Source organism: Drosophila eugracilis, unplaced genomic scaffold, assembly GCF_018153835.1.
Source record: "Drosophila eugracilis isolate 14026-0451.02 unplaced genomic scaffold, ASM1815383v1 contig_1765, whole genome shotgun sequence".
Lineage (NCBI taxonomy): Eukaryota > Metazoa > Arthropoda > Insecta > Diptera > Drosophilidae > Drosophila > Drosophila eugracilis.
In genome coordinates, this window is record NW_024572605.1 from 1,774,983 (window position 1) to 1,800,389 (window position 25,407).

At 43.6% G+C, this 25,407-nt stretch overlaps 3 protein-coding genes across 3 annotated transcripts; 1 reads left to right on the forward strand and 2 right to left on the reverse strand.

The window, feature by feature from the left end:
• Positions 1-5,348: 5,348 nt before the first annotated feature.
• Positions 5,349-6,359, forward strand: LOC108108947. The gene is made up of 2 exons (XM_017217201.2): positions 5,349-6,002; positions 6,159-6,359. Exons 1-2 carry the CDS (start codon positions 5,373-5,375, stop codon positions 6,255-6,257), a joined length of 729 nt encoding a protein of 242 aa, XP_017072690.1. The 5' UTR covers positions 5,349-5,372; the 3' UTR covers positions 6,258-6,359.
• An 8,119-nt stretch (positions 6,360-14,478) lies between these two features.
• Positions 14,479-15,161, reverse strand: LOC108108949 (cell death-inducing p53-target protein 1). The gene has a single exon (XM_017217203.2). The coding sequence runs from the start codon at positions 15,025-15,027 to the stop codon at positions 14,677-14,679; it is 351 nt and encodes a 116-aa protein (XP_017072692.1). The 5' UTR covers positions 15,028-15,161; the 3' UTR covers positions 14,479-14,676.
• Positions 15,162-17,599: 2,438 nt separating this feature from the next.
• Positions 17,600-18,523, reverse strand: LOC108108948. Its single transcript, XM_017217202.2, has 2 exons — positions 17,929-18,523; positions 17,600-17,873 (listed from the first exon to the last, which is right to left on the reverse strand). Exon 1 carries the CDS (start codon positions 18,520-18,522, stop codon positions 17,935-17,937), a length of 588 nt encoding a protein of 195 aa, XP_017072691.1. The 5' UTR covers position 18,523; the 3' UTR covers positions 17,600-17,873; positions 17,929-17,934.
• Positions 18,524-25,407: the final 6,884 nt, after the last annotated feature.

Below are 25,407 nucleotides of genomic sequence, written 5' to 3' on the forward strand. Positions count from 1 at the left end.
CACAGACACGCAGGATGCCAGGACGAAGGCGAAGAAAGGAGGACGAAGGATGCGAAGCTTCTGCTGGGGCTGAAGATGATGGCGCTGCGGGCAAGTCGTTTGAGTGGAGTGTCCTCGTCTATGTCCCAAGCTCAAATCCCGAATGCATAGACAGCTGCTGTTGCCTTGGCTCAAGTTCACTGAACAAAAATCACAAATCTCCATATCCTTAAACAATGATTTTTTAATACTTTCAATTTGAATATCTTAAGGTATATAGTATATACTTATTTGGGTTACTTCTGTGCTTAAAAATAGGCCAAGAAAGTGGATTATGTTTTGTAATATGTTTAGAAAAGGTAACTACATAGCTCTGATCCTTAAAATAGAAAATAATTTCTTAAGGCTAAATGAATTCTAACTTAAAAACAACATTTGTTTCCAGTGGTGTCTGTGGAAAAAGGCAATTCCTTTGGAGGGAAAGTTAGGGGCCTCAGGATGGAGTGGGGCATGGCTTAGACCGAGGCACGACAAGGCAATCCAAATGCAATTTAGTGTCATTTTAATTGAGCTGCCCGGCCAGTGTCTTGGGTCTCCAAACGTATTACCCCGAAAAAACTACTCTCGAACTTCAAATTCCCCCCGAGTTATTTATGGGCCGAAAGCTTAAGCTCGGGAAAACATACTCGTTGGAAAACCATTTGAATGTCATTTAATTTAATAAGTGCAATTGCATGGCCATAAATATTCCAAGCATCTGCATTGGCCTAAACTGCAATCGAAGAAGAGTATTTCGCTGCAGGATCTAGACTTCCAAAGATTTCCAAAAAATAATGAAAGATAATTTACCAAATTGAGTTCCTGTTTGTGGGAATTTTGCCAGCTTAAATTGAGTTGGGTGCCGCGGTCGCGGGTTAGTCACAAGTCTATTTATCATAATTTGCCTGCAAATTACTTTTTGCCCCACACAGATGATGTTGTTGCCAACTCATGTTGCCGATTCGGAGTTCCAGGTAGCTTGCCTCAAATGGATGCTGGTGGAGGGGGAACAAATATGGCAGCCATTAAAGAGATAAACCTACGCCACGCATACAAATGTACGCAACCCCAACCACCTTCAGGCTCCCCATCTGGCCCTTTTGGGTGCGTGGGTGGAAGGCATAAGGACACAATTTGTCTAGACAAACTCCAACTTGGCTTTGTTTTTCCATACTTTTTCGCCTTTCTCGTATCTATGCTTTGGCTATACCCTGAAATCATTAGCATAGCTCTGTGAATATCAAGTCAAGCCTGTTCGCTTGCTTCGATGGAAAACCTGAGGAAATATAAATTTAGCTCATGGAAATTTTCACCTTCAATTTCTGTATAGAAATTCTAATTTTGTGGGGCTTTCAATTAAACTGAGTAAAATGCTTCAGTTGGAAAATGGGAAAGTACAAAATATACAAAAAATATCTGATGCTAGATTTCTACACGGCTGTAAAAACAATTTGTAGCTTAAAACGAAGAATTTTCTATACAAATTTCTGAGCGCAAACCATGATATTATCAATGCTTGACCTCCATTAGAAATTCTAGGCATGCTTCATTGATTTTTGATAAACTTTTTATTGTAGAAATTAAATTTAAATTGCCAGATATTTATATCGAATTCATCGTAAATGTTAGAGACCGAACGCATTCCCGAAAATTGAAGGCTTGTTAATTGAATTACCTTTAATTTTCCACATATTTGCTTGCATTTTCGCATAAATTCTAAATGCCGAGTGATTTCCGTTTGGCTGTTGCCCAATTAGAGATTTGTTTGTGGAAGAGTATCAACCGATTGTCGAATATAATTGGGATAATTTGTGCGTTCTTTGTCTATTTCCCCTCATATCATTTCCCTGCCACTCGGTGAGCTGTCATAAAAATTGTTAGATGTCACTGCCGCACGAGTGTGAGCCATTTTCTGCTGTTGTGTGCGAGGCCAACACTTTGGTATTGTGTTGGTGCTGTTCTATTCGCCCATGCGAATGTCCTCCGTCATATTCGGGACACGGGCTCCTGGATAGTCGACCACCCAGATCCTTTCTCCTCGCCCGCCCGCAGAGCCATTTGCCATTTTTAATTGTTTACCTGCCAAACAATAGGCGGACAAAGCTTTTGTTTTTCCTCCCCCCAATTCGATGCGATTCGAGAGTGCTTTGCGACAATAAAATCCAAAAAAAAAATACAACAAAAAATAGAGAAAATTGAGGACGAAAATAAAATGGGATTGCCCGCAACAGGTATGGGGCTGAAATAAAACGAAACGAATTAAAAATGAATGCTTTAAGTTTTGGGGGCCAAGGACATTCGCTGGGAGCCCGGGCCTCTTGAAATTTTCGAGCTGGCTGATTTCGCTCCGCACATCATTTGTCTGCTGACTGGGCAGCCATGAATCTGCATTTACTTTCGGTGCCACCATTTCATCTGGCCTCTCCTTACTGTGCCTCCGGGGAGCCATGTGTGCATGAGTATAATTTCGGGTTATGGCCTGCAGGACGACGAAGCTATTAAAGCCCCACAAAGACCCCGCAGCCCCCCCAAACAATATGATGGTACCTTGGCCGGCGTCTTTGTCTTCGGACTTAATGTTAATCCTGTGTGCTGGTCAGTTGGGGTGAAGGGAAAATGGGCCGAAGGACTCCATCTGCTGGTCAGTGGGCGGTGCTGACGTTTGACATTGACTGGCTGATAATATAAATATCATTGTTGCTTGCACATAATTAAGCCGGACAGTCGACGAGGCTCCTCGGCCACCGCATGTCCACAGTGGGGCAAACTAAGGGGTAAGCTACTAATTGTTTAATCTAATTTAATAAACCGGAATAAATTATTTCACTTTATTTTTACTTATAGTAGAAGATTAGTAACAGAGACCAAAATCATGGATAACGTTGCGTATGAGTAATAAACGAAAAACTTACCCCGGCCATTTGAGTTCCGACCACTGTTTAGTATTTGATTGTGTTTTTAGTCCTGCTGCCAGTGGCTTTAACTGTATTTGTGTTAGTGTGTGTGTAAGTTGGGTCCTGGGAAATGGGAAATAATGCGCCTAGTGCCAACTTTAGTTGGCAGTCTGTTGGCTTTCAGCTTTGGTCGCTAATTAAGCCTGTTTATCGAAGTAAGTTAGCTGTTCAACTTTCGCTCCAGAGCCCTTCATCCGCCTTGTACTGAGATGATCAGCTCAGTTTAGTTTTATCAGCTAACTAAATTAGCTGTCGGCATGTGGGTGGTGGTGGCGGCAGTGGAAGTTGGAGTGGGACTCGGAGTGTGGATGTGTGGAACGTGGATGTGCTTGTGTCGCCCGCCACAACAGAATTTGGAGCACTCTCAAGTGCAATAATAAAGCGATTCTCGTAAATGCCGCAAAGCCTTCAAGTTCAGCTCTAATTGACTAAATTATCGGGGAAATGAGAATTTAGAATGGTTGGCCATATGTGAGCAACTTTGTGGCAATTCCGTCGTTGAGATGTGCGGTTCGCAAATGTCCTTTGCCTGGAAATCAGGCTAAAACCTTGCCTACAATGCACTGCGGTTTGCCTTGGCAAATGACAATTTATTAGCCGCCAAAATTAATTAAATGACAGCGTTCAGCATCAGCAATCAACCTCAAAACCGCAATTAAATTGCGACCAGATCGTTGAGATAAAACTGCTCATATGCAAACTGCCAACTGCCAACTTCCAACTGCCATCTGCCACATTTTGCTGCCCCGAAAAGTTTATAAGCATTTTTGAACTCCACCTTCTGACAGAAAGTTTTTCACCCTGAATGCAGTTTATTTGCCTCATTTAAGCAGCTGACTGGCAAATCGAATTTTCTACTATTTTATCCACTGAAATAAATCGCCGATTAAGCTTAAGTGGAAGGAAGTTTAACTGCAGGAAAATCGAAACATTCCTTTTTTCGGGAAAATTGTCTGCCATTTGTATTTCCCTCATGTTTCTAAAATTGCAATTGAGTCGAGTCGAGCATCAGGAAAAAACAAGGCGTAAACATGAAAACAAAGTGAAAAAACGTCTGAATGAAACTATTTCCGGTCCATTGGTCGGCATGGTAGCAAATATTTGCTAAATTTGTTTGTCGTGAAAGCGGAAGAGATATCTGGAGGGCCGAGAAACTCATGACATTCGTGGAGAGATAAATGGGCGCAGCCATGCTCATGATTATTAATATTATTACAAAGGATTCGTTTTATTCTGAATACCGTCTGAGCTTGCAAAAACTCACTCGGCCCATTGAACGAACCCCTCAAAAGTGCTGTAAAATGTTGGCCCAGAACTTGGACGGAGACTGAGTCTGAATGCCCTTTTGAAATGTTGGCCAAACAGAAGGCCATGAATCAAGTTGAAGCCCTTGGAGCTGCCTTCACCCCTAACCATACAATGACTTCCCCTTGGACAGTTGGTCCTCCGACTCCTGATCTCCCACTGAAAGTGATTTGCACTCTGCTGTCTGCCGTTTGTCCTCTGTATAGATGTTGGCCCTGCCCCGCCTGCTGCTCTTCTTGCTACCCATGTTTCCCATCGTTTGTCAGAAGGATCTAATGAGTGAGTGGATTACCCTGTCACCCCCCGACGTTCCCTCTTTCCTTTCCCCCATAATCATATGCACACAAATGAGCAGCATCAGGTGCATAAGTCATAAGGCTTTTGTAGCTCGGGTGGATGAGGGGGTCTCTACTATAATTACCAATTAATGGAGCGCACAACATGGAGATTATAAGGTAATTTCTGGAATTATGAGCCCTAATATCAACCAATTAGATTGGCACTGTTAGAAAATAATGTCTTTGAAGGGGAAACAATAAATATGCAATATATGGAAGAGAATATTAGATAGAAAATTACTTTTGATATCATAAGCTGATAGCTTGAACTGAAAGCTTCAAACTTAAGACCATTTTGTATATGAATCGCAAAAACTGTTTTCGTTCACGTTTTCCCTAACAAGTGCAACAACTCTAGACTTGGGAACATCTTGTGGTTGTAAGAACCGAGAAAACAAATGACTTGAAATGAAAACATGTTGGAAAACAAATGCTAAATTTGAAGAAAACACCAGTACCTTCTGCTGTTCGATCTTATCTCGGCGCTTGAGGGGTCCGATCATGAGCAGTGTTTTTAATTTTTTGCATGGAATTTTGATTCCGGGAAATGCTTCCATGGGTTGTTCTCATTAACTGATAAGCGGAAAGTTGTCTGGACAAACTGCTCTATCTGGAAAGTAATAAGCAAGGTGTCCGAGGAAAGAGGAAATGCATGTAATTGATTCTGCCGGGGATGAGATGGCCATAAAAGCGGGTGCTGAACCGCTGATTGCAGCCACAGTGAAATCGAATCTCGGCCAGCTGGAAGATCATAATAATGGACCTGAAGACCTTGACCCTGCTGACCGCAGCTCTGGCGATCTTCGCCTGCCACACAATTGCCCAGCCATATTACGAGGACGACGAGGATTCCGAGGAGGAATGGTGTCCACCAGATGATAACAATAACAACAATAGTAATAACAATCCCAACAGAACCGATCACGATGCCAGTCTGTGTGCCAATTTCCAACACATTCGCGATCTGATCAATCAGGAGACCCTGCAGAACCTGATCGAAGTGCATTATAATTGTGATCTAAAGTTCCGGCGAGCCATGCGCTACTATAAGACCTCGGGTTTTACTAAGGTTACCCAGCAGCTGACGGATACTGATGCCTACCAAACAGTTCTTAAAGAACTCCAATCGGAGAAGGTGGACACCGGGGATATTGAGAACGTGGCGGATATCTTCTACTGCATCATCCTGCCAGTTAGGCAACCGGATAGAAACTGCGACTGCAAGGCGGTGAAGCACCACACTTTCGTAGGCGATCTGCTTTCTATAATGCCGAAGCAAGAAATCCACAATTATGTGGCCGAGTCCCGAGTCAATCACACCAATTTCGGCAACTTCACAAAGGCGGTGGTTTCGCCAGAATTCCAGGCCACTCTGAAGGCCAACATTGTGAGTAAAGTTACTTATTCTACTTCTATAAGATGATTAGCTTAGAGTATTCATTCCTTTTTCGATACTCTTTTGAGATATTTCATAGTCATATTTGTGACATTGTATTTAAGGCATGCCTTTGTTTCTTTACTCTCCCCCCAAATTACCCTGCAGAAGAAGCGCGACGTGGCTAAGCCTTTGCGAACCCTGCGGAAAAATGGCTGGGACATCCCGGAGCTGCTCCGCGCCATGCTGACCATTTTCCAGTGGTGACCGGTCCACTCGCAGTTGAGTATTCGAGTGCCCCGCTATTGTATGTAAACCCAATAAAGCAACAAGTGAAAGGAAACAGCTCCGCAAGGGGCACTCACCGTTGACACCTGTCCACCTGTTCGGGGGGCTGGCTGGTACTGAAAAATGGCCGGTGTGAGGACCGCCTGCTGCGCCCGGCAGGACATCAAAAGTTTTCAGGGCGTCCTTTTCCCTTTCAGCACGCTCCATTTGTAATTGCCATCAATTTGTAACTGCAGCGGAAGTGTCGAGGCAGGAAGGATTCGTGTTGGAGATAATCAATCCATGATGTCCTTCGTGTGCCTCTGCTCACTTTGTTGTCCTCAGTGCTTTTCATGATACTTTCCTTCCTGCCCACGCGTTTTCAATTCCAGGAAAACCTAAAGTTGTCAAAGCTTATTAAGAGAGCTGAGCTACTATTTCCCGGAAGCAACTTTGCATTATTAATGAGGGGAATCTTAAAAAGAGCAAATTAGTTCGTGGAGTTTTCATTTTGGTTCACCAAGGTTCTTAAAGTAGGGAGAAAATATATTTAAAAATGACAAAGGCCAAGTAATTAATATTAGTTCTAAAATTAAACGTTAGGAAAAGCTTTGCCCTCCCATCGAGTACCTAAGTACTTTCCCATTAAAGACAAACCTCCACTGCCACTTAGAAGTCCCAGCTGGGTATTTGATTTGCCATCAGTCCTGGGAACGTATTTTAGGCATCGACGGGAGTTGCTTATCGGATGGTTATCAGGATTTGTGGCCCGCTTGGCGGCACTTGGCAAACGAATTAAGACTCGTTACACTTTCATAGCCTGCGCTCAATTTGCGAGCTGCCAGCTGGCGGAGCACCCTTCATGCTTCCTTCCATCCAGGACTCCCTACCTATGCAATCGTGCAATTTGAGCGGCACAAATGCCTGCTCATGGCAATTGATTTATGCCTGCGACGTGACTTCATTTCGGGGCTGGATTCAGGGTTCCAGGGAGTGAGATGCAGCACCTGTTGTCGTCTTTGCTCTTATTAAATTAACAAAGTAACAACCTCACTGCTGGGTGTTGGTGTTGCTGTTTGTGTGTGGGCGTGGTGCCTATCCTGGCCAGGCCAAATCCGATGCCATTATGCATTATAACTGTATAAACAAATCGTGTGCGTGTCATTCCCCTCAATCTCCGCTTTCCCCTTCACGAAGTACGTGCCTCGCACAGGAACAAAAAACACTCAAATCCCCGAATTCGAAGCAGGGAGCCTGGCCCGTCCCCCGACTGGTGTGTCAATCAAGTTAAATGTTAATGAATTACTCGGCATCGGTACAAGGATATGCTGACAGGACCAAGGCGAATGAGGCCGACAAGTTGTTTTTCTTTCCTTCACACACTCCTGTTTACCTATTCCTCCTGCTGCGGTTCGGCTGTCTAGAGTGGAGTGGTGTGGTGGCTTAAAGAGGCTTAGGTCAAGCTGAATATATATAGAATGCTAAGGTGTAATAGGATAGTAGGGAGAAAGTTGATCCTTTTTCCACTCATTGGGGGTTCGAAAACAGGATTTCAGCCTTTTGATTTAATTACTCAAAGTTTGGCCTGATGAAATCTTGCATAAAACTTACACCATAGATTTTGGTAGAAGAGTCTTCAAGTCAAAGATTTTTTAAATATTCTTTTGTAGAACTTAAAATAAAACAGATCCTGCAGGACCTTTTACAGGGTAACCAACTAGTTGATCATTCTTCCCGAGCAGGGCCAGCTTTCACTGTCACTGCCATGGTCAAAGTGAAAAGACGTTTGCCTATCTGCTCCTGAGCTTGCCAGTAGTCTTTCCCTAGCCTCCTACCCCTCGCCCTTCTGTTTGCCAACGAGCAGGGGCGAAATAAATCGTTGCATACTTACGTGCGCAAACAATTTTCGCTCTGCCTTCGCCTGCGAAAATCGAGGAACGCGTTCAGGGCACTACGTGTCATTGAATTCATTACGCTGTCAGCCCTGTTTTTCTTTATTTTTTTTTGGTTTTTTTATTCCAGCGTATGCAGTAGATTAAACCAGAAAAACAACAGCAAAGCCAAGCAAAAATAAATAGGGAAAAAACGCTTAAGCAATTTGCATGGTGAAATGAAATAATTAATTAACGCTGTCGTTGGCCGAGTCGTGATTTGGTTTCCAAACAAGGCCCGTGTATTTGTGATGTGCGCAAATGATCCATCAACACCAGTCAAAAGGCCGAAAAGCATGCAAATGATTGGTTTATTTTTTCTGCATTGCCACATTCACATCCGACACTAATGATGATGCCAGCCGGCTTGCATGAGGCAAAGTAAATAAGATGCACCGCGGCGATTTATCCACGATGGCCTCGGCAATCGCTTTAAAACTAACCACTGTAATTAAGCTTTCTGAATAAATCCAATTATAAAATCACTTTTAATGAATTATTGATCCACAGAACCAAAAAAAAAAGACACAACTTTGCTGAAAAAGGGAAAATTAATTAGTGTAAATGCCTCCTGCGGCTAACAAATGTTAGTACTTGGAAATATAAATTTAAATCTGAGTTACAGAAGCTATCTGCAGGGAGATTGATATTGTTTTTATGCCAACAAATTATAAAACTAATTAAGGTTATTCAGAATTTTATTATTCAAATCAAAGGACTTTTAAGCTGCAAATCATTATTGAAATAATTTAATTTATTTATAAATACAGTTTTTTTTTTAAGAATAAACAACGATTTTACAGCGATAGTGGATAAATTCTTAGATTTAAACTATAAATCATGGTTACCTAATCTATATACTCAGCATTATTTAATGTTTAAATCATCCTTAAACCTTCCTCGGTCCCTTGGCAACTCAGGCCTAAACAATCGGCTGCAAATTTGCCATTGTCAAGGCAGCGGCGCAATCGAAGGGGAATTGCTACCAATTGTTGGCTTGATTTGTTCTCAAATTTTATTATGGTAACGAATGCAGCTCCTCCTCGGCAGCCCCTCAGCCCGGCAACAAATGCGATTTGAGTCGATTGATTTCCACTAACAGTTCGATTGCCAAGTGCAATATGCTGGCTTTACCAGCATCCAGCATGTAGCGTGGAGGATCCAAGGACTCGGCATGAAATTGAGTTGGCTAGCCATTCGAAGGGAATTTGTAGAAATTTTCCCTGATAGTTCTTATTTATGATAGTTACATCGGTATGAAACTGGCATGATTAATACGACGGCATCGATGAAATGGAATTATGGCTCCCTTTATCTCCATAAAGTGGACCCTTCTTCTGTCCGATTTCCATTACTTACTTGCGCTTCCTTTGCTTTGTACTATTGGGAATTTGAGCTGTTCGGAAATGTGCTAAAATAATGTGTTTCGTTGATAAAAGTTTTCCCACTCAGTGCTCTCATAACACTTCAGATTTATGGTCCGTGCTATCGGTGGTCCTTCGGTCTCCCTTCGGCGGATTGGGTAAGTGAAACCGCACGGGCCAGTGGCCATAAATAAATGTGGAGTATCAGCTAGCAAATCTCATTACTTGGACCCCGGCCATCTCGACCATCTTGACCATCTTGGCCGTCGTGGCCGCCGAGAATGGATGAAATTATCCAGCTGCGAAACCCAATCCTGCCCAGAAGCAGCTTATCTGCGGTGGTCGATTGGTCAGTAGGAGTGCATCTCTATCATATATATAATATATGATATCCCCCAGATAAATAATGCATTGCATTGCAAGATTTCTCTGTGGCAATTCGATCGGCTTCGCACTCTTAACGAGCGTGTTTAAGTGATTTTCGCGGTGGCCAATAATGTATAAATTAATAGCCTCCGTTCGGATTCCGGGCCAAGGAAGTGGACTCGCTGCTGCATGGGAATTGCTTTTCACTGACATTGAACATTTTAATGGGAATGAGACTTAACCCACAGTAAACCAAAGTGATGCTGCGATGCTCTTAAACGCTTAACTATTTTCCCAACCGAAGGGTAAGGAAGGTTCTTTTTTAAATAATTGACGGCTTAATGAGCCTAGCAAAATTCAATATTAATGCCAGCAAGCCCGTTGAATTAATTTAAAGCGTTATTCGCAAAATATCCGCAGGCCGAATGCCATCTGTTATTTGCACTCTCCATGAAGTATCGCTGGGCTTAAAGTCGCAGCCGACATAATGGCCGAGTTAAATTCCATAAATGTTTAACAAGTGAAGCAGCTTTAGCTGGCAGCAAGCCAATGCAAAAAGCGAGTGAAAAATGTGAGGAAACTATAAGTTCTTTGTTAAGTAATTATAATGGAATTGGCATCTTTGGCAAATATTCTAATTATCAGTTGGACGCACACTTCCTTTCACTGCCACAGACACATTGGGGCATTGAAATAGTTTTGCTTTTGGCCCAACGCAGTCGTTGTAAGAGGAGCTCAAGTTTGGCAACTCCAACAGCCAGCAGGAATATTATTATTTTTTCTGTTGACTCTTATCTCAGTTGCCAACTATTTTCCCCCTGGCATACCCTGGCTTGTGGCCTCTAAAGTAGCCATGCGGGCGTTGCTTTCCTAACCAGCGCAAATATTTTAACCTACAGGCCAGCCCAGGCCAGGCCAGGACAAAAACCAGGCTAAGAGATAGAGGAAAGCGGTTTGGGTTACGGGCTGGCCAAGTAAATAAATGTTCTCGAGATAAACTGGCGCTTTGTGTGTCGTTTTGGCTGCTACAATTTGCGCCCTTCTCCTTCTTAAAGGTCCTTAAAGCGTTCTCAATTTTTCTGCACTTTGCATGCAAACGTTGAAAATTTGCAGAATACTCACGGGCTGCTGTCCAATATGGCAAGCCCCCCGCCCGCCGTTTGTGCGTTCCTACGTTTTGGGTACGTGACTTTGGCACGCGTCGCGTTCCGTCTGCCGACCCACGGTCATTTCCCATTGTTGGTCATTAATTTGAAGGCGAGTGTGTTTGGAGTTTAACTAGCGAGCGCGCGCCTTTCGTCACCAAAACCGCACACGTACATCCCGGCGACAGGGTGACCATTCTACTGGGACTCGTAAGAGATATCACGCATCATAGTTGAGTAGAATAATCTATTGTCTTTCAGAAAATAAGAACAAATTTATGAATATCTCTCCTCTTACTAAGCTTTTCTACATAATAATAATAATATATAACTTTAACGATCTTAAATTAACTTCATTAACGCCTTAACCCTTTCGTATTTGATTATAAAATTGAATTAAAAGATATACAAAAGACGGCACCCTGTATAGGCATATGCCTCGACCACTTTGTCATTCGACTCACGTACGGGACTCACGTATGCCAGACCGAAAAGGATTGTCCACGCTTTTGGTCAAGTTTAGCCCGGGTGGGTCCTTGGCCATCAGCTCGATTAGATGTTGTGGCCTGGCTGCGTCCTTGCGGTCATGTTTTGTGGATTCAACCTAGCTGACCGTCTGGACTGGCTTTCATACGGGGAAGGGAAGGGATAAGACGAGGATTTCGAGGTGTCGGAGGGCCAGCAAGCGTTAAAAAATGTTTTAGCAGCGCATTTTTGAGGTTAACAGCGTGCACGTGCTGTGGGGTAAAAAAAAGGAGAGGGGTTAATAGGGGGGATTTGGCCAAAAGGTGGCGACAATGGCGTCGAGTGCTGAAAGCAGCCGGGACTGGGCCAAGAGATTTATCTAGCCTGGCTGTACGTGATGGCAACAATCGTGTCAACCGCCGCCGGACTGCCATGAAATATGACGAATATGTTCGAGTGTGTACGGTACATCCGAGTGGATGTCTTGTAAATCTCGGCTTAAATCTCCGGCAGGCGTGTGCTCCTAAGAAAGACAAATAAACTGCAATCGTTGGGGCATAGATCCTAATTCAAGTTTGATTATCTGGCCCTCTGGGGACGAGTGGCTTTAAGGCAGCTGCTGCAGATGTCTCGAAGCCAAACAAAGGCTTAATGTGGCCGAAAGGCAGTGCCATTGGATGCTCCCCTTTCAAATCCCAAAGCCAGAACCAGGAGCAGGACCAGGTTCAAAGTCCCCAATCCCCAAGTCCCACTTTCCCAGGCGAGCATTAACGAACACTTCCTTTGCCTGCACACTGAAAAAGGAAAGGAAAGGATTGCATATCAAGATTTTCCCCATTCTATCAAGATTAAAAGTTTCCCAGAGACAAAGGGAAAGTTAGTTAACTAAATTGAAGTAAGTCACTGCTACCTAGCACGACATTTTACTCTAATTATGGAAATAAACTTAACAACTTTATCTTATCTGAAATAGAAAATGATGAATAAATTAGGTTCCTGTTATCATCTATCTTAAGGATTAACACCCGTTCTCTTCTTTCAGTGTCGAGTATAGCCATGCAATCCCAACCCTTTGGATAACCGAAAGTCAAGGCAAGACCTGGGACATTAAATCCGTGCAGCCATTAACATTTACGATTTCGCATCCGGAGGTCAGCCACTGATGGCACACACATGGCAGCTGTTTGCTATCCAGGATTGGATGTGGCCGAAGGATTTGGGCCCAGATTGGTAGGCGTTTAACGGGCGATGGCAGCTGAAAACCCATCCTGTGATATGTGAAGTGAGTGAAGGGGGCAATGCAATTCTGGAAATCGACAAGGACTCTCTCTCTGTCTATTTGTTTGCAGTTTATCTGGGACTCGGAGTGCGCCCGTCCTCACTCAGTTGGTCCGATGTGATCGCCTTAGTTAGTCAGTGGGCCGGAAAGCGGCCAAAGATTTGCAGCTTTCCAGCTGGGAGGTTGCGTCTAAAGTTTTGCATTTTAATAGCCTCTTAACTGACGACCATTTGCACTGTGTTTGCTTATGTTGCCACAGGTCGGTTGGAGTCGTTGGAACTAGTCCAGCACGGGTCCTTGGACCAGGTGTGGCTGCGCCCATCCCACAGAGATTTGCATGCGATTGCATTTTCAACTTGGCCAATTTTCAGTTCACTTGTAGGCACTTAAAAGCGTTTCGTTCCCCAGAACCGAATTGGGTTTTGAATGCGAAAGCAGTCGATGGATTTGGTTTGGGATCCGAATTGCTGCCTTACCCCAGCAATGGTATTAATTGTTTCTAGCAATTAGCTGAGGTTGCCTTGCTGAGATACCGAATTTCACCGCAAGAAGGTAATCAAATCAGATTTAATCGATGGAAATTAGTCTTCGGAGCTCAGACTGCTGGGTATCTTGCCTCCACTGAGTTAAGTTTGATTACAGATTGTAAGACTGCTGGTGAATTAACAAAAATGTAGAATTAGTAAATGGGAAAATGGAGAACTTAAAGGCTGTTAACTTTATGTTGCAGATCATAGAAGTTTTTGAGTAAGTTATTCCGATGACAGTTGCCTTTTTGGCCAAGTCTTTGTGGGGCAAAATTTTAATGGCTGCCATTTGACTTGATGTGTGGCCATCATGAGGAGTACCATCATCATCATCAGCAGCAGGGACACTGGTGCCAGGGCCAAGTCACGTCTCCTGTTGGCTCCTCTTGGCTTTCTGCACTATCTCCGCACTTGTTTCTCTTTCACGCGCTTCCCCCGGCGTTTTCCCATTTTCTAGCCGCGCTTTTTGTTCAAGGGAGCCTTGTGACGTGACGAGTTGCCACGCTAATGCACGCCCTGCAAAGTATGCAATAAATTTGACGTTGGTTTAAGGGCACCTGTAAGTGTGTTGGTGTGCTTGAAGAAAGGAAAAAGGAAGGATTCCCTGCCATCTCTATCAAAGCATTAACAGCACTTACTTACTCCCCGGCAGTCGCCTTACACTCGACACAAAAGCAAATAGGATGCAGCGATTTTTCAGGCATGCGACAAACTGTTTGCTTTATAAGTTCCTGTCGCACGCTCTCTGTTTGTTCGGTGGGTGCAACCACATGAAAGCCGCCGCCTGCCAAACAACCAAGGGGAAATCCCCTCAACAGGGGCCTTAAGCCTTCCAGCCGAGGGGTCACCTCTTTTGCGGTCAGTGGGGGAGGGACCGTTGGCATGCCTGGCACGTCTCGATTCGTTTAAAACTTGAACCAGCCGCCGGTAAAAATCAAATTCAATTAGTCCACGAGCAAGGGAGGTGAGGAAGAGGTTTCAATCTGCCATTCTTAAAAGCACTTGCTCTCCTTGTGTTGCCTTTAAGTTCAATGGAATCCTTTAGTCTCTACTTAACTGCCCATGACCATCTTAGTCAGAAGCCTAAAAATAATAATAATACATACAAGATTGCTGTATAAAGGCAAAACTTAGTAAGAATTGATTACAAATTTCTTAGTATCAACGTTGTATTGTACTTTATATATATATTTTTATAATACTACTAACACATTTTATTCTTAAGTACTCTTAGCTAAAGTTACAATATAAAATTAAGCACAGCTGAGCGGGTAAAGCGAATCCAGTGGAGTCTATATAAATAAATGCAAAGCAAAGTTATCACTTTTCTCGATCACTAATCCTATAGAGAAACATTCCCCAGGCTCTCCTTGCAGCTGGGACAGGAGTGGTGGACCTCATTGAAGCTTTTCATGATACAAGGGACGAGCCAACATCCCAGCCCGAACGTGGTAAAGATAACTAAGGCCGAGGCTACGTAGGCAATCCTTCCGCGCCGGATTACTGTGGTGGTCTCAATCTCCTCTTGGCACAACGGACAGATCATGGACACCGAGATTCGGGCTGTGGCATCTTGCGGTATGAGCGTCGCGGTACTTCCCATTGTCGATGGCGGTGGCACCCAGCCCATGGCCTCCTGATACGAAGGTGGCGGTGTGAGAGGCCTCTCGAATGGCAACTCCAGAAAATTCATGTTGAATCTTTCTTAAACTTGCTTTTTAGGTTTTTAATGAGTCTTTTTGAGCTCAAATAGTTCTATAACCGCGTTATGTAAGAGCTGGAAACAAACTAATTTGTTGCATTTGCTTTGCTGAGCTCTCGATTAGTGATGGGTGATTCATTATACACTTGAAGAATACAATATTCCTTGCATGATTAGGTAATAAACTTTTTATTGAACTTTCAACTTTTAACTATAAATTGTTATGAAAGCATTCATTTATTGCAAGTTTAAGAAGGCAACCACTTGTGAAGAAAGCTTGAAGTGAACTGACTGGCTTGACTTGCATTGCTGAGCTCTGGGCAACTTTGATAAGCATTCCTCGAAATCAAGAGCGTAATAATGATTTTGTGGAAGCTGTGAGCTGGAGAGACTTCCGACTTAACACATTCTTGATAAGCATTTAGATTCCCCGAGAGAATGATAAGCAATTGCAAGTGAGTGGAAACTAAAAAAAGAACATGTAAGTCTTTTTAAAAATTGTTTATTACTCGTGAAGGCGAGTGTGTCAGATCACTTAATGACCGTAAAAAGTGTTTTGAATTTAACAGAACCATGTCGAACTATGAATTATACCCCATTTAACCTTCAGTTAAGTTACCTGGCTAGGCCCGTTAAACTGAAAAGAGAAAACAAACTATTTAAATATCAAGTTTGACCCAAAAATCTGAAATTTGTTAAGACCAACCGATAAGCGAGCCAAAGTTAAGGCAATCAAAGGCAACTTAGTGATTCTGAAATGTTCTTTAAAATGTCCCCGAGCGATAAATTCGATTTATGCAAAGATATACCAGTCCGCATTTAGCCATTAAGCCCACGAATTTACATATGAGTACGCGTATGTGTGTACTGCCAGGCACACACACACACACATACACTGACAGCCTCTTGGAATTCAATAAATGTGAAACTCATCCATCAATGTCGACTTAAGCTGCATGCGGGTCGAGCTTTAATGTCACCTTAAATGCCGAGTTTAAAGCTCCGAATGTGCGATGTGATGATGAGCTGTGCCGTGTGTTTTCCTAATGAAATATGGCCAGCACACACTCACACACACACACACGCACACAGAGTAACATTGACAGCATTGCGTATACGCAGTGGGGGCCCGGCAAAAATGTCTAGCATCTACTTATCGATGCTGTCAATGAATTTCGTAGGCGAGTGCCTGAAATGAAATTTTTCCTACGGCCAGTTGCAGACGCCGCCGTCAGCCGAACGGCGTTCAAAATTCAAATTTTTCAGAAGCAATTACTCACGACGCTTTGATGTGGCTGTTTAGATGCTTTGAGCTCCGCAAGCCAATAAAATATATGAGTATATGGGAGAAATGAGTAACAAAGCCGGAATGCCTAGAATGCAGAACTCGAAAGCCAACAGCCCAAGGCTTTTCGGGGCCCTGCCCGCTGGCACATTCTCGGCAGCTATTTCAATTTTGAATGTCTCTTGCCCGAGGGAAGCGACTGGCGACAAGGAGCTGTGCCTCTGCCTGTGCCCCTTTTTAAGCGCCTTTATGGCTAATTAAATGAAATTGAACAGGTCCGCGCTTAATTGCCAGCATCACCAGGTGTATTAAAAATTAATAAAAATAAAAGAGAGGGTGCTGAAATGTTTTTTATTGACTCGACTCCAGGCCATTTTCCATGGCCTTTAATTAACTTTTCGCATTGCCGTTGCCATGCCAATGGATTTTGTGGCAAAGCTTAGGCAGCAAAGGATTTTAAAGCAGCGAAAATGTGGAATTTAAAATACTTTTTATTTCCATCCAGTGTTTGAGTATATTTGAGTATTTGTAGGGCCGTACCACATGGCGTATGATTAATGCGCCGCCCGGGACTCCGCACATTTCATTAAATAAATTGTAATTTATCAAAAGCACAGAGGAGGCGGCGATATACCCCTGCCGACGACAACCGACAACCGAAAGCCAAAGCAAATCAAATAAATTACAGACAAGTTGAAAAACTTTGACCATTAAATGCCCTAAACCAAATACGGCCAATGAGGACTTGTTGTTCTTATTTGGCCAGCATTTCATTGCAATTGATTTTTGGTGTCAGCTGCACGCTCACCCGGAGACAGACATGTCCACCAGGCTTTAGCCTCAGCCTTAGCCTCCAGTCTGCTCCCGCAGTCCGCTCTCTCTCAGCCCCTCCCTCCAACAAATACCCGACAAATGCTGTGGTTGCGGCTTAAGTTTGTCGGCAAATTGAAAACTTTGTTGTTTAACTTGACCCACGGCAGCGGAGGGGACGTGGCTCGGAGGCAAAAAATAGCCGCAAGCCCGGGCACATCAATACAACGTTTTTTCGTCGTCATCCACCCTCCACCCCTCCGTGTTCAACCCGATTCCAGCCCATTCCCAAATAAACAACCAGGCGGACAAGCCGCCGAAACCAGAAGGCTCGGTCGCCTGTTGTGGCTGGATTTCTGGCCATCGTGCTGATTGCATTAACCACCCGAAATGGAGTCAAACAATAACGAAAATCATAGAGGAATCAGGGGATGGTTTGCAGTGGGGAAAAACTTTGAAGGTGGGAAATCATTTCTGATTAAATTATTTTCTTAAGATTTCACATTATACAAATATAACTTACAACTTAGAACTTACAACTATTAATTAAGTTTGTATCAGTGACATTTTCTGGAAATATCTAAGACCCGACGAGGGTGGTCCTTTCACCTCGGGCTTAAAACGCCATTTTTGACTTACCAAAAATAGCTGTCCTTAAGGTGGGAAGAGCTGATTGCTTTTAACATAAATAAATAAACAGCCGTCTGAAGTGAAAGTTTTGGGTCCTGCAAGAAAATCGAACCTTTAGGCCCAATCTGTTAATAGAAAATAGAAACTGGTAAAAGCCTCTTACTAACTCTTGGCTAGCCGAAATCTGCACCTCCCACATGGCAAGCACTGTAGATGGAGGGAGTTCGGGGCGCAGAATGCACCTGGGCCACGGTGACCTCTTCGTCCAGCTGGACATCAGTGCTGGAGAAGGGTGAGGAGCCGGTTATCTGGTTGTAGGCTGGCTGCATAACCCGAATGGCGGATACACGTTCGCGCCAGGTGTGCCAGAAGTACTGCTTGAAGATATGCCCACCGAACTCGAAGACCATCGGGTGTTCCAAGATGGCCATGGGCCTTCCCAGGGGCTGGATGATGTTCAACATCATCAGGCAACGATTGGCCTTTCGGAAGAAGTGGAACCGGATCAACTGCAGCGGCAGCATGCTGGCCAGGTCGAAGCTCTCGATCTCGGGATCCAAGCCGCGAGCCAGGTAGCTCGGCTTATCTCCGTATTTGGAGAAGTTGTCGCAGCCGAAGAGCAGGCGATTGCAGGTGAGGCCTATGTGATACTGACGCAGGCCCACCCCGCGGATGTCGACCAGGGTGAAGGGATTCTCCACCAGCACCGGCTCGTAGATCTCCTCGTATTCGGCTAGCAAAACTTTCTGCACTCGGAACATCCCCGCCAGCGACAGCGAGTTTGGCTTTAATTTAATTGAAATGTCAATCAAAGTTTTGCCTGTCTATTTGTTGGCTTTGAGTTGTCAGCTGTTGTGGAATCTGATTCAGACTCTGCCGCCTGCTGCGGTATCGAAAACTATCCGACCAAGTCGATTAGATCGTCGCCATGGCCATAGCAATCGCCATCGTCTTGCCATCACCAAATGCAAATCACTGGACATCCGATGTCATTCCAACTCGAAGCCAGAGTCTGCATTTGAATTTAAATTGGCATTCGCCAGCTGGAATGTCGGTGGAGGTACGGCGGAGGCACGGCGGAGTCACTCAGCATGGCTGATGGGCTAAAATGGTTGCATTAGGTGCACTCAGTCGAGGGCAAAGCGAAGTGCTGATGAGCATAATGATGCCGTCAAAGAAAGTTGAGGAAATCGCTCAGGTTATTTCGGACTCTCAACAAGTCTGCAAAGTAATGAAAGTTACATTTCGCTGGCTAATGAAATGGAAGCGATGAATTATCCGTTTCTTGTGAATTATACGCCTTTTGAAGAAGCTTTACTTTATCAGTTTTCTACTAGAGCCTTTCTGATATATAAGGGTGTCTAGAAGTAGGCAGCAATATATTTGCAACAATGAATCCTTTGCGAAAGACAATGTTGCATACTTTTATGAGTGATTTGAAAACCTTGTTAAACTTGGAATTTCTCTTTTATTCGTTTAAATATTTCTGTGAATGCTAGATTTTCAGCTTTCTTGTTTTAGTAAAATATTTGCCACTGTCAAGCAATTCACTGGCTGGCAATGAAATGTGTAAACTTTATCAATCTACGAATTAAAGGAGATTTCCTTTCCAATTTTTCCCCACAGCGAGGATCTAACAAGTTGGCTTCCTTGGAGACTGCCATTTTTTTGCCATCATAGTTTCTGTTCGACATGGCTACAAGTTTCCGGCCATAATCTTGGCTTATGACTGCCGCAGTTCACATCCTTCGTTACATTTTTTTTTGTTCTGCCAGGGCAAACACTTTTAAAATATTCTGATTTATGACAAACTTTCACCGCCCGTTTGCAACTTTTGCCAGTTGCCATTTGGCACTTTCCACTCTGTACTTTCTTCTTTCCACTTTCACGTCCATGTCCATGTCCTTGCGTTCATTTCCACCAGCTTCTGTTTCTGCCGGCTGCAATTGGTGACAGAATATAAAGGAGAGCTCTGGTCTGGGTCCCCGGTCTCCGCGGGATGCGGGCTGCGGGCTGCTGGTGCTGATGCTGCTCACTTTGTCAGCCATTTAATTTAGCCACGCTTGCAATTGCACTGGCAGCGGGAAAACTGGTAAGCTGGGAGGAAAAACTGTTTGGGGAGAGAAAGAGTTATAGCGCGAAGTACTGTGTCAAGTGGCATCTTTGCTGTTTTCAAAGTAATTAGTTTCAAGAAAATTACGACTGCAGATCCAGACTTATAGTTAAACATAACTTATGGCTGCTCTCTTCCTGGCTAATCGCATTTTCCTTCTCCATGCTTTCCTCTCTCACAGTTTTCCATGTCATGTCTCTGCTAATTTGGGCATATTCGACAGGGCATATCAAATTGCATCGCTTGCTCCGGCCATTCACCATTGATTAAATGTGCTGCTGGCCAGCACAGAGCTGTCACAAATCACACAAGATACATGGTTCCTTAATGAAATGGAATTCGTTAACGTATTCGTAGTCTGGTAATCGCAGTCGTAGCCAAATGAACAAATGACGTCTGTGGTGGGCTCTTGCAATTGGGGAATTAATTAAAATTTTCTCGTTTGGCATGTTTATGATGGCATTCTCAATTAATTTCAGGCCTCGTTGGGCAGGACACAATGTATTGAGGTTACTTTTGGCGTATCTATTGGGGTTTATACGAGGTGAAGATCGTAAACTTATATTAGATTAGTAGGGTATTGAAAACTAGTCACTAATGTATGATAAAATGTTCTAAAAAATCAACTAAATCTTCAAAATTATTGTTGCCAAATCCTAAGTTTTCTTTCTACTCCTTGGTAACCTAATTATCTCGAGATTTCGCTACGCATGAACCTCTTCACGTGTGCCACGATTAATTTAGCTTTGTGTGAATTGCTCAAGTTGCTTTTCATGTCGTTTGGGCAATTAATGCCGTAAATGTATTTCATTGTCTCGATCACGGAGTTTTCTGCTGCTGCTGCAGCTGCTGCCAACAGTTTGCCCATTCGATTTAAGTGCCGAGATGAGAGCGCTAATGGTCATTGGCTTAAACATTGCCCGCAAACTGCATTCCCCCTCGGCTCGAGCGGGTATCTGACTGGCTTCCGGTTGGCCAAACACCTGTATTGTTCTTGAGTGCAGCAATTAGGTAGGAGCAGGGAAAGCACGCCAGCCCGCACTGAGGAGAATTTTGTGTATAATTTGGAAAGGAAAACTTAGTATAATCTCATATAAGTCCCAGAAAATGAATAAGATTGCTGAATGCCTTACTTATTATCTAAAAGCTATACTGTACTACAGTAGTGCCCAGTTTCTTTCAGTGCACTAACACACACGGGCTGATAGTCCATGTGTGCTTCTTGTTTGCTCGCTTTATTACCGCCTTTGCGCTTTTCATTGCGAACAATTCACGTTTTTATTGTTAAATGCGGCGCAAGATGGAGCATAAAGCACGGCAGCCGCTGCTCACATGCTCGTTGGCTTTGCCCAAGTGGAGCTGTCCGGAAGCGGAAGTGGCTACGAATTGTAGTGCGGATGTTGGATAGCTGTAGTACGCAGCTCGGATCTTTCAGGCCTCTTTGCGGTATCCCTGGCTTTGTGCGGCGAGTACTTTGTGGCATAAAGTGTAATAACATGCGGCGCAATTTAGCATTTCTTTTTACTCCGCCACATATCTGTGTGCTGGCCGTAAAAACTGAGCATGACAAAAAATTAAGTATACGTAGTTGAAGTGACTTAATTTAATGACTCCATCTAGAAGCGCAATAATTTGTCCTTATGCCGATGGGAAAGTAATAAAAACAGAACTACATATTACAAAGGCTGATCTCGGGCAATCTGGTTGGGTTTTAAGCCGGGCAAAGCGGGCCCTCAAAGGTAAGTGAAGCAGTAATTGGCACTCTCGTCTTCCACTTCGTCCCTGCTGTTAAACTCTCATTTACTGACATAACCTTTGAGCTGAGGGCACTCAAGGGGGTTTTCCCTACATGCTCTTGCAGCTCTACATTTAATGGTGGCTTTAAGAGCGGATTTAACCGAACGAAATCCGGAGGAGAGCCCGGAGCATATGCAGCCAATGAGTCAATGAGCCGGATTCTTTTCAGCCCTCCAGGCAGGCACGACTTCAGCCAGATTGGCAGGGCCAACATGGAACTACTATTCGCACGACGTTTGTCTCTTTGCAACTTTTGATGTCAGCAAAGTTTCCCATTTTTATCTCAATCTCCAGCTGCCGACTCACATTCACATCCTCACCCCTGAGCTTGAGCTCCATCCTAGCACTCGGCGCTTATCGCACATCTCATCCCAAAAACGGTAGCCGACACATTTGCACAATTGCTTCTTGTAACTGACACGTCAACCACGTCCAAACGTAAACGTAAGCGTATACGCAAAAGTAAACGTAAGTAAGCGCAGGAACTAAAGTCGAATGGGCCACGCCATTCGGAGGGCCAACGAATGGCTGAATTTGCCGCTTAGAGATGGAAATCCAGGAGTGGCAATGAATATGTTCTTCCAGCATCTGCATACCACCAAGTTACCCAATAAATCTGATTGAGTTGCATGCTCAATTTGGTGTAAGTGTGCTTGTACTTACCGTGGTTATACACTTGGCAAAATGACTGCCTTTTTATAATTAATTTCTATCTTTTCATCATTTATTTTTCCCACAGAAAGGTTTACAAATCTAAGAAATCCTGCAAAATTTCTAGTCTTAAGTAAATTTCTCTACTTCTCCTCTCATATATGTTTAATTCACTGACCACACTCTGTTAAAATATTATGGTTAATCCTGTCCAGAGATCACGGGCTCATCCCTAATGCAAATGTCCTGGCCCTGGCCCTACCTCGACCGCACCTCGAAATCCTGTCGTTGTCGTTTCCTGTTCCTGTCAGCCTTGCGACTGGGATCCCTGCACTTGAGGCAGATTTAGTTTATGTGCTGGCAACTTTCTAATGCAATTCACGTGTGCACATAAATGCAATTGTGTGGGTGCTCTGGGCCAGTGTGCGTTAGTGTGTGTGTCAGTGCGTGGCTTGAAGTGTCGGAGAGCATATTACACATATCAGACACCAGAACACAGGGAAACTTTGCCACTTCATATCTGGCTGGGGCATAAAATTCAATGTCCGTTGGAAGTCCATTTGCATTGAATAGGTGGCTGGGAGAGAGCTGGCAGAGCTGGGAGAGCTGGGAGAGCTGGCAGAGCGGGTTCCTAGCCCAGTTTAGAGCGCATTTTATATGCAATATAAATATTTACACAAGCTCACTGCCAGCCGAATGAAAGGGAGACTCAGACGTGTGCTCAACTATCCTTGGAATATTTGCAAAACATTTTGCAGCATTTGCAAAACGGATTTCCCTGGGATCTGGCAAAAACTTTTCACTGACCCCACATATTTGACAGGGCAAGAGGACACAAACAATAAAAAGCAATTAATATCAATATGTAAAGACAACAATCAGGCTGAGGTCCTTCTTGATTGAGATTTGATAGGCGAAGTAAACACTCGAGGCAGAGGCCTTGGGATAGGGGAATAAGATGTACTGCTGGCGTTGATAAATATCTGGGCAAGAATTTTTTATTTGTTAGAAGCATTTTTAGAATTTGTAGTATTTATTAAGCTTTTGGTTTCTAAAAAAGCTTATCAAAAGTCCTCAAGAACTCGAATTTGAAAGTACAGAGAGTTTGTTTACTCAAAGCTTGGATTCTTCCAGCTGGAAATTCGACTTTTACTATCAACTTATACGAACTTTGCAGTCTATAACCGTCATCAACAAAGATTTTATAAGCCTTGGAGAACGGAAGAGCCCATCTGGGAACCAAAGAGACCAGTCGAAGCAAGTTTCCCCAGGAAGCTGCCTGATCTCCTGCATCTTGAGTAATTCTAACCTGGTCTATCACTAGAGTCCCTACTGCTAGGCGTGTCTTTCGATCCATCGGGAGCATCTTAGCAGTGCGTGCTCTGGAAATAAAATATTAGACTTAAGTAGTTTTATAAGAGAGAAGTTACATATAATAAAAGTTCTTATCAACTTCTAAGTCCATGACTCAAGGCTTGAAAATCTCAAATAAACAAGACCCTTCCAGTGACGTAATGTCGGGAGTGTCGTGTAAACCAGACTTTCTAATACCCTACACCCGAATTCAGATAATAAATCAGTATTTCTTTAGGAGAGGAAGTTAATCTCACATATTGTTTAACCGAATGGTCACAGCATTCAATGCCCAATCTCGGGATTTATTGTATAAGTCGGACATGCCCATAAATTCGTACGCATAAAATTCTGTTATCAGAAATGGCCAGCGGATTTTCGTTTTGGAACTCAGTTTGATTCAAGTTCTCACATTAAGAGGTTGTCTATTTTTCATTGCTAGCAAGTTCTTAAATCTAAAATTTACTCGTAAAAGTCCAGAGCGTTGATTCATAGGCGGAAGAAGTTGAAAATGTGCCACTAGGAGAAAGATTTCGTAAAGTCACTCCTCTGCCTTGAAATTTGGATGCAAAGTTGCAATGAGTTCGACGATGTTTATTCCTCATCAAGTGCATCCCGCAACACCCCCGCCTTCTTATGACGAGGCAATGGGCTGGATACCATACCCGACACCATTCTCCAGAGAAGAGACCATGAATCCCAACCCACCGACGACAGTAATCTGTCCGCCAGACCAAGTCGAGAACAAGGACACGTGGGCCGCAAAGACAGTACGGATTACCATTATTATCATTTTCACCTTAGTGGCAGTATTTATGCTGGCAGCAATTATAAAGAGCACGTAGTTTGATTAAACGAATATTTGTGGATCTTGGTCGTATTGGATTTATCAGCAATGTTTGCCCAACTAAGCTCCGTTTTGTTTTTAAACTAAACAATAAACTTACAAATTTAATTAGATACTAGGCTATGTGAAGTTAGAAATCTACAAAGAGGCAGTAAGGGAAAGAAACTGGAAAGCTTGTAAGCCCATTTAGGCCGTTTTGCTTCTTTTCGGCTCTGAGCCAGCTGCTGTTAATAAGGTGTTGAGCAATTTTATTTTATTGGTTTCTGACACAACAAGACACACACACATACACGAAGATCCACTGCCGTAGGAGGCTCCTTTAATTTTAATTGGCTCCACGCCCAACAGCACGTGTCCCTGCCGGCAGCCTGTTACTCAATGGCCATGTCGCCGCCCAACTCCCCCCTGTTTCGGGGCTTTGTTTTTTGGGACATGTGTGTATGAAGGAGTCTGCGGAGTTCGTTTTTATTCGAAGGCACTTTTTTGAAGGCTTGCCAGGTCGTTAACATGTTCTTATTTAATGCCTAAGAAATTGCCATTGGCATTTATTGCCGTAATTAAGAGATGGAAAAAATCCTTGAAATGCTAAGGAACGCACTTGCTCTGAGGACCCAAGGCCCGAAACAAAGCAGTTGGCCATCAAAGACCAGCATCGGCTGCAAAATAAATTTGGGCTCAAGATTTTGCAATTGCCAGCCAGGCGGCAGAAAGAAAAGCAATTTGTGTTTTCTGGTAAGTGCCATTTTCTTTGTATGGTGAAAGGCCTCTGCCCCAGTCCTGCCAACCTCGTCCTGGCTCCGTCACTCAAATCGCTTTGAAATTTATGATCCAGTTTTTACCTCCGACTTTTTGGTGAGTCGGCTTCTGCAACAGGCGTTTAATTAA

What these genes read in the sequence shown, in the direction of transcription:
- LOC108108949 (XM_017217203.2), bottom strand. Translation starts at nt 15,027, where the DNA reads ATGAATTTTCTGGAGTTGCCATTCGAGAGGCCTCTCACACCGCCACCT.
- LOC108108947 (XM_017217201.2), top strand. Translation starts at nt 5,373, where the DNA reads ATGGACCTGAAGACCTTGACCCTGCTGACCGCAGCTCTGGCGATCTTC. An exon ending in CCACTCTGAAGGCCAACATT is followed by an intron (nt 6,003 to 6,158) that starts GTGAGTAAAGTT and finishes ATTACCCTGCAG; the next exon opens with AAGAAGCGCGACGTGGCTAA.
- LOC108108948 (XM_017217202.2), bottom strand. Translation starts at nt 18,522, where the DNA reads ATGTTCCGAGTGCAGAAAGTTTTGCTAGCCGAATACGAGGAGATCTAC.